The sequence below is a fragment of the Alexandromys fortis genome, unplaced genomic scaffold (genome assembly GCF_014885135.2).
Source record: "Alexandromys fortis isolate MF-2015 unplaced genomic scaffold, M_Fortis_MF-2015_v1.1 scaffold_207, whole genome shotgun sequence".
NCBI classification, from domain to species: domain Eukaryota; kingdom Metazoa; phylum Chordata; class Mammalia; order Rodentia; family Cricetidae; genus Alexandromys; species Alexandromys fortis.
The window spans coordinates 2,159,619-2,168,019 of record NW_026068106.1 but is presented as its reverse complement, the minus strand read 5'-3'; the positions used below and the strand labels follow the sequence as shown (position 1 = coordinate 2,168,019).

The following is an 8,401-nucleotide window of genomic DNA, read 5'->3' as shown; positions in this document are numbered from 1 at the left end:
GATAGCTCTTCCCGTTCCATTCACACAATCCTTCCAGATAGACATCACCTTCACGGTTCTAAATGAAGAAAAGGAGATGTAACTTTATCACCCATCTGATTTTTGTTACTGGTTGTATGAATATCCTACATGTGAAGTCTCCTATGCACCCTGCATTCATTTTGAAGCTAGGGAGTGTAGATGCTACTTAAAAGATATGGTAAATCTTTGTTAAACCGGGGACAGTAATTGTCCCAGTTTGGGTTAGGCTGATGTTTAAGTCCCAGGATGGTAGAATGAGGAACAGGGAACAGCGAGGAAAAGTTATTTTAGCTCTTCGTTACTTGTTACTCTTTCATTTGACTCAAGTTTATTGTGCACTGCCTCTGGGCTAGGCACTGCTGCTAGAAGCTGAGAGTGCAGGGGTAACACTAAGACGTGATTCCTATCTTCCTGAAACTTACAGTTTTCCACAGAGCTTAAGAGAGATCTGTTTTGTTCCAGAAGTGCACTGAGAGGAGTCACAGCTAGCCAGGAGGTTTGTGGCAACCTGTGAATTCTTCCAAAAGAATCTCTAAATAGAAAGCTAAGTGTAAAATTAGCCCGATGTAATCAAGATCCCGTGAACTCCTGGAGAGACCAACTTAATTCCTAGAGAAGAATTAAGAAGACCCGGACCGACGAGTCGGCACGGCTGTCCCGAGCTCCATGTCGGGTTCCTCTAGCGTCGCCGCCATGAAGAAGGTGGTTCAACAGCTCCGGCTGGAAGCCGGGCTCAACCGCGTGAAGGTTTCCCAGGCAGCTGCAGACTTGAAACAGTTCTGTCTGCAGAATGCTCAACATGACCCTCTGCTGACCGGAGTGTCTTCCAGTACAAATCCCTTCAGACCCCAGAAAGTCTGCTCCTTTTTGTAGTCAGCTATCTTGAGGTTTCTTAAACCACTTTTCATGAACCAGTGGATATTCTGAAGTCTGTACAGAAGCTTCTCTAACACGTGCCATAATACAGTCTTTACTTGTCAATCCTTAACATCTACCTCTCTGAATCTTCATGGATTTCTGTTTCACAAGGTTTAACTATTTTATATACACTGGCTGTAGCATACAATAAAACAGCATACAAATCTAAAAAAAAAAGAATTAAGAATAAAATCTAATGAAGTTTCAATCCAAATAAGAAAATCAGAGTGCATTTTGAAAAAAAATCTCACATTTATTGTTACAGCTGCTAAGCTAAACCTAGGAGAGGAAAAGTTCTTTTATACTGGAGAAAAATATAAGGATAATGTTAAAAGACACAAAGTACAAATTGGGAGAAAAGTCTTAGTAGAGTGTATATTATAAAAGAATGATGTATTCATGATATATTTATATGCAGTGTTCCTTCAGTCTGATAAGATATTAAGAGAAATTGCAATATACAAACCCATAAGAAAATGTCCAGCAGAGGTCACAACAAGAAATGGAGGTCTCCTTGGGGATTTCTGTGGTAGAAGTTTTGCTAAAGAGACTGTAGTGTGGTGGCCAGGATTGAGGGAACATAGCAAAAACAGTGTTAAGAGCAGGAATCCACTATCATCCCTAGGTCTTGAGGTGCAAGAAAAACTAATGAGATTTTATGAAGTTTAGAGACATTGAGGAGGGGACTTTGTTCTTGAAACTGAGCTTAACAGGGCACAGTGTGTACAAGTCCTCACCCACAGTCTGGTGCAGTGCATAGCAGGGATAGAAGTGCATCTGCGGAAAGGGCGGAGTAAATGATGGAGAGTTGGCTGGACAGTTATAAATAGGGCTTACAACACAGTGTAAAAATAAACATAGAGAGTGGATTTATTTAGAAGGAAATACTGGAAGGTACAGCTCATACTAAAGATATTTTCAAAAAGTCATATAGAAACCCACTTCTGTATAAGTATATATATATGTAATAAAAGTAATATATATATATATATACATGTAATATATCACACACACACGCACACCTACATATAAAGAAATGTTGAAATATTTTTGGAGAGATGGTTTCACTAATTAGCCTTGGTTGGCCAGGAACTGGCTATGCAGATGAGGCTGCTTTGGAATTCATAGAGATCTGCCAGCCTCTGCCTCCCAAGTGCTGGGTTTAAAAGTGTTCTCTGCTGACATAAAAGAATATAAATACAATCAATTACTACAGCAGAAAAAAAATAACGACAGCTTGAATTTTGCAGGAAAATGGATGCAGCTAGAAAATATTATTTTGAATGAGGTAACCCAGAAGCAGAAAGACAATTATCACATGTATTCACTCATAGGTGGTTTTTAAACATAAAGCAAAGAAAGTCAGCCTACAAACCACAGTCCCAGAGAATTTAGACAACAATGAGGAAACTAAGAGAGACTTACATAGATCTAATCTACATGGGGAGCAGAAAAAGACAAGATCTCCTGAGTAAATTGGGAGCATGAGGACTTTGGGGGAGGGTTGAAGGGGGAAGGGGAGAGGCAGGGAAGGAAGCAGAGAAAAACTTAGAGCTCAATAATAATAATAAAAAAAGTGTAAATGGAGTTAGCTTATAGCAGGTAACAATGCCCCTACTGGACAGACACCACAGGTAAAGAAATAAAAGGACCAATAGCAGGAATTGTTACCTCTTTTGTAGCTGCTGGCTAGTGTGGTGCATAAAATCCTAAACATATATGCTGTGGCCAGTAACTTTAGTTGCCTTCCAGAACTTGACATTAATACCTTATTGATCAAGACATGACGTACTTGGGACATTGAACAGAGAATCAAGCTTCCAGCTGGTACTAACCTGGAAGCATCATTCCCAGTGGTAAGCTTTAATTGTACTGGAAGGTACTATTCATGCTAGTGGAGGTTATAAAGTAATCACCAATTATACCCCACTATGAATGCTGCATGCTTCAATGACAACCAGTCTGGCAATAGTGGAAGCCACAGGTGTGGTAGTGGCATGGACATCATGGGAGAAAAAAGCTACCTTATGATTGTGTTTAAGTTTTATAAGTTGAAACCCATACCTGGCATCAATATTGGATGTCTGGAGAGATCACATGTACTAAGGAAGAACCTAAAACTATTACTTTGCTAAATTAACATATTATTAAACCAACTCCTAATCATTACATCATAGATTACTGTAGCTCAACTTCTTCTTTTTTTTTAGTATGTATTTATTTATTATGTATACAGTATTCTGTCTGTGTGTCTGCCTGCAGCCAGAAGAGGGCATCAGATTTCATTTCAGATGGTTGTGAGCCACCATGTGGTTGCTGGGAATTGAACTCAGGATCTTTGGAAGAGCAGGCAGTGCTCTTAACCGCTGAACCATATCTCCAGCCCTGTAGCTCAACTTTTTATCTGAGATGCTTCTTTTGGCAGTAGATTGTGATTAACAAAGGAATTCTCAAAAGGCCAAAATGTTGAGAATAAGAAGGTACAAGAAGCTTACAGAACACCAAATAAATTAAACCAAAATCAAACAAAAATAGAAACAGAAAAGTCTCCTCACCTTATAATAATCAATATGCAAAACATACAAAATAAAGAAAGAATATTAAGAGCTGCAAAGGAAAAAGGTCAAGTAATGTATAAAGGCAAACATATGAAAATTACACTTGATTTCTCAATGGAAACCATGAAATCCAGAAAGTCCTAAGCAGATGTACTGCAGACATTAAAAAACCACAGATGCAAGCCCACACTACTATGCCCAGCAAAGCTTTCAATCACCATCTGTGGAGAGAACAAGATATTCCATGAAAAAACCAGATTTAAACAATACCTATCCACAAATCCAATCCTACAGAAAGTAGTAGAAGGAAAACTCCAACCCAAGGAAGCTAACTGAACCCACAAAAACACAGGCAACAGATAACTTCACACCAGCAAAGCCCAAAGAAGGGAAACACACAAACACTATCACAGAAAAATAGCAGGAATTAACACTGGTCATTAATACCTCTTAATAGCAATTGACTCAATTCACCTATAAAAGGACACAGGCTAAGAGAATGGATATAAAAGCAGGATCCATTTTTCTTCTGTGTACTGGCAAACTGAATCCAAGAGCACATCAAAAAGTCATCCACCATGATCAAGTTGGCTTCATCCCAGAGATGCAGGGATGGTTCAACATACAAAAACCTATCAATGTAATTTACCATATAAATAAACTGAAAGAAACAAAAACCTATATTATCATCTCATTAGATGCTGAAAAAGCATTTGACAAAATCCAACACCCCTTCATGAAAAAGATCTTGGAGAGATCAGGGGTACAAGGAACATATCTTAACATAATAAAAGCGATATACAGCAAGCCGACAGACAACATCAAATTAAATGGAGAGAATCTCAAAGCGATTCCACTAAAATCATGAACAAGAGAAGGCTGTCCATTCTTTCCATATCTATTCAACATAGTTCTTGAAGTTCTGACTAGAGCAATAAGACAACAAAAGGAGATCAAGGGAATTCATATTGGAAAGGAAAAGTCAAGCTTTCACTATTTGTAGATAATATGATAGTATACATAATTGATCCATAGAACTCTACTTTGGAATTCCTACAGCTGATAAATACCTTCAGTAATGTGGCAAAATACAAGATCAACTCAAAAAAGTCAGTAGCCCTCCTATATACAAATGATAAAGAAGCTGAGAAAGAAATCAGAGAAACATCACCCTTCACAATAGCCACAAATAACATAGAATATCTTGGGGTAACACAAACCAAAGAAGTGAAAGACCTGTTTGACAAGTACTTTAAGTCTTTGAAGAAAGAAATTGATGAAGACACCAGGAAATGGAAAGATCTCCCATGCTTTTGGATAGGTAGGATCAACATAATCAAAATGAAAATCCTACCAACAACAATTTATAGATTCATTGCAATCCCCATCAAAATCCCCAACACAATTCTTCACAGACTTAGAAAGAACAATAATAAGCTTCTAATGTAAAAACACTTTAGTTCAGGAGTACAGCCTGTAGAAACATCTTACTCCATTAAATAATAATGGATTTGAATGATTAAATTGTTTTCAGAAGGACAAAACCACCCCTGCCCACCAAGAGGTCATGTTTGTGAGGAAAGATAGCCATTGATGGGAATCGGTGTCTGGTGTAGGCTCATGAGTGCCTGTGGACTGAATTGTGTGTGCTGAGGTCTTCAGCAGGCCCTAAACAATAACTCTTGTTCTTCTCTTTGAGGACTTTTAGTCTATACAGAAAAATGTAACATAAATAGGTAAAAGGTGGAAGGGAAGGGACATTAACAGACTGTTATTAGCTTGGGGTAGAGATAACCTTAGAGAAACTAATATTCACACTGAGAGATAACCAAGAATTACTGCAGGAAAACATGGAGGAATATGTACTTCAAATAAAGGAGGCTGCATGAACAAAGCCCCAAGGCAGGAAACAGAAAGCATGGGGTCAGGGAGTAATAAAACCCAGCTGAAGTCAAGAATTACTTTTATTGAGATACATTAACAGGAAATGGATTTATTCTCCCCCTAAAACAACAGAAAAGCTCAGAGAAAAGTGCAAAATGTGGCTTCAGAGACACTGGACATCAGTGGCTGGGTAGTGGTCCAGAAGAGACGAAACAAACAGAAGTGGGGTTCTAGAATAGTTCTACTTGTCTGCTTTGATACAGCCTTCAGGCTGTGGTGTGTGTGGTGGGTGGGGTGGAGAGGGAGTCTGTTGGAGGCCCTTCATTGAGGAGACAGGCCTAATGGTGGCCCATGAGGCCCAGGAGTAAGGAGGACAGTCACAGCTCTGTCCCAGGATGCTTGCTCTGGGCCAACAGAAATGGTACCATTGGGTATCATTGTGGTGAGTGAGTATATGATGGAGAAATGGGAAAGAGAGAGAGAGGGACAGAGAGAGACAGAGAGACACACAGAGAGAGAGAAACAGAGAGACAGAGAAAGAGAGAAGGAGGGAGGGAAAGAGGGAGGATAGTTTTTGTGCTTGGGATAGAAGTAGATCTGAAGGTTCAAAGACAGTGATCAAATGGCTGATGGGGGTGACCTATTTACCCCCGGGGCCATGGTGATGTCCATGCCTGCTCTGTTATCAAGGGTCATGTCTGGGTCTGTAGCCCTAAAACAGTCTGTGTTGTTGATGTCTGTGGCTCCTATTACCAAGGGCCCTGAGGACACCAAGAGGCTGGGCTCCCACCTGTGGCCATGTTGGTGTCTGAGGGATATACCCCACAGGTCATACAGATCTGCGTGGCCCATGCTGCCACTGGGGGCTATGGTGATGTCTGGGTCCATGGTCTTGCCGCAGTCAGGGTCTGCACTGATGTCCGTAGCTCCTCTTACCATCAAAAGCTGAGCAGATGCCCAGGGTCTGAGCTGCCATCTGGGTACATGTTAGGCATTCCAGGGCTGTGCTGCCACTGGAGCCATGCTGATCTGGGTGATCTGTGATGGCAGCTAGGGCCATGATGACATCTGGGTCTAGGTTGCTACCAGGGACCAGTTCTGGGTCCATAATCCTGGTGCAGCCTGGGTCTGTGTTGATGTCCATGGCCTATGTAGGTACTGAAGGTCCAACAGATGCTCAGGATCTGGGGTGCTATCTGTGGCCATGTTAGTATATAAAGGCCATGCCACTGAGAGGGCCATATAGACCTGAGTGACATGCGCTACCAGCTAGGGCCAAGGCATATGACTGTGGCCCAGATGCAGCCAGATTCTGCATTGATGTCTGAAGTTCCTGTTGCCATTGAGAGCCATGCAAATGCCCAGAATCTGGGATGCCACCTGGGACCATGTTGGTATTCGAGGGTTATACAGCCTCTAGATCCATGTCATTTTGAGTGGCCTGTGCATGTCCCCAGTGACATGGTGACATCTATGCCCAGGCCGCTCACAAGGACCATGTCTGGGTTCATGGTATAACTAGAGTCAGGATCTGTATTGATATCTATGACCCATGTTGCCACCAAGGGTCACACGAACATCTGGGGGGCTGCCACCTAGGGCTATGTTTGTGTCTGAGGGATGTGCTGTTGCCGTTACTATACAGATCTAAGTGGTCTGTGCTGCCACCCAGGGCCATGGTGTCATCTGGGCCTAGGCTGCTGTCTAGGGCAATGTCTGGGTTTGTGACCATGCCCTAGCTTCAGTATGTGTTGATGTCTGTGGCTTCTGTTACCACCTAAAACAGTGAGGATGAGGTTGCACAGAGTTGGGCCTGCCCCTCACTGACTGAGCCCTGGTATCATAATAGAGCTGACCCTATTGGTGGGGGTGCAGGTAATCTGGCCCTGGGGGCATGAGAACTACTCCCTTGTTTGCCCTGTAGTGGCAAGGGTGAGGGAAAGATGCCCCCCCAACCCTCCTGGTACTTGCCATTTGAGGCAGGTGGAGAGCTGGCCCCCAGGTACAAGCCTGGGAAAACTGTCCTTGCTCCTCATTCTCTGCAGCATACGAGAGAGCGTTCTGTGCACCTTGCCTGGGAAAAACAGTAGAACTGGCCCTGGTGGTGTAGATATGGGTGAGCTGGACCCAAAGGGTGTTAGAATAGGAGAATTGACTCCGCTCCTTGCTGTCTGCTGCAGTGGGTGAGCTGGCAGGGGCAATGCTGGAGAGCTCACTCTCGTGACCATGAGGAAAAACTGACAGGTAGACCAAGCCAGCTACCACCCAGGCCCGGAACCAGCACTATGAGGTAGCCTACCCCATCACAAGGTGAGTGTATTTAGGGATTTTCCAAGAATTATGGACTTGGATGTAGATTTTGCTGTTCACATGCTGTGTTCCCAAACCTGAATGGTACTTCCATCATGGTGTCAGTTGTGCTAAGTAAGGACTGGGAGTCTGTTACACTGTCAGGTCATCCTCTGTCTTAGAACATTCATTATCCCTATGGTAGGGGTGACTTGTAGCACATCGACTAAACGCTGTCATTCAGAAGCGTTTTATAGAGCAGTCAGCCATATGAGGCGAAGTCTAGGCTTGGTGCTGTAGGTGACACACCATGATCTATAGATTGTTCTCTCTTGTTCTATCCCATTTGATTTGGCCTAGCCACACTTTATTGTCCAGGCCCCTGGTAACTTATAACGATTTTCTCCCACAGTTGAAGGCACAATTGTGGGCTCCGGACTACAGGGACTGTAAACTAGAAGGCAGTATTGGGAATTTAGAATTAATTAGTATTAATTAGTGTGTTCAGATGAACAGCACACTAGGGCTGTGCCCCTATGTGAGAATTAATTCGCCTGTCTATTGGAACCTTCCCACTGCCATAGAATCACAGTCTGAGACTATCATTGAGAACATGACCATCACTCCCTCCATCTTAGCCACCACCACCCCTGCTATAGCAAAACTTACAGGAAAACTGTTACCTCTGGGACTGTGTGTTTTTTATTTATTTATTTATTTATTTATTTATT

General features: G+C 42.4%; 1 protein-coding gene across 1 annotated transcript; it reads left to right on the top strand.

The window, feature by feature from the left end:
* Nucleotides 1–654: 654 nt before the first annotated feature.
* LOC126489684 (guanine nucleotide-binding protein G(I)/G(S)/G(O) subunit gamma-5) lies at nucleotides 655–1,103 on the top strand. The gene has a single exon (XM_050124095.1). The coding sequence runs from the start codon at nucleotides 688–690 to the stop codon at nucleotides 892–894; it is 207 nt and encodes a 68-aa protein (XP_049980052.1). The 5' UTR covers nucleotides 655–687; the 3' UTR covers nucleotides 895–1,103.
* Nucleotides 1,104–8,401: the final 7,298 nt, after the last annotated feature.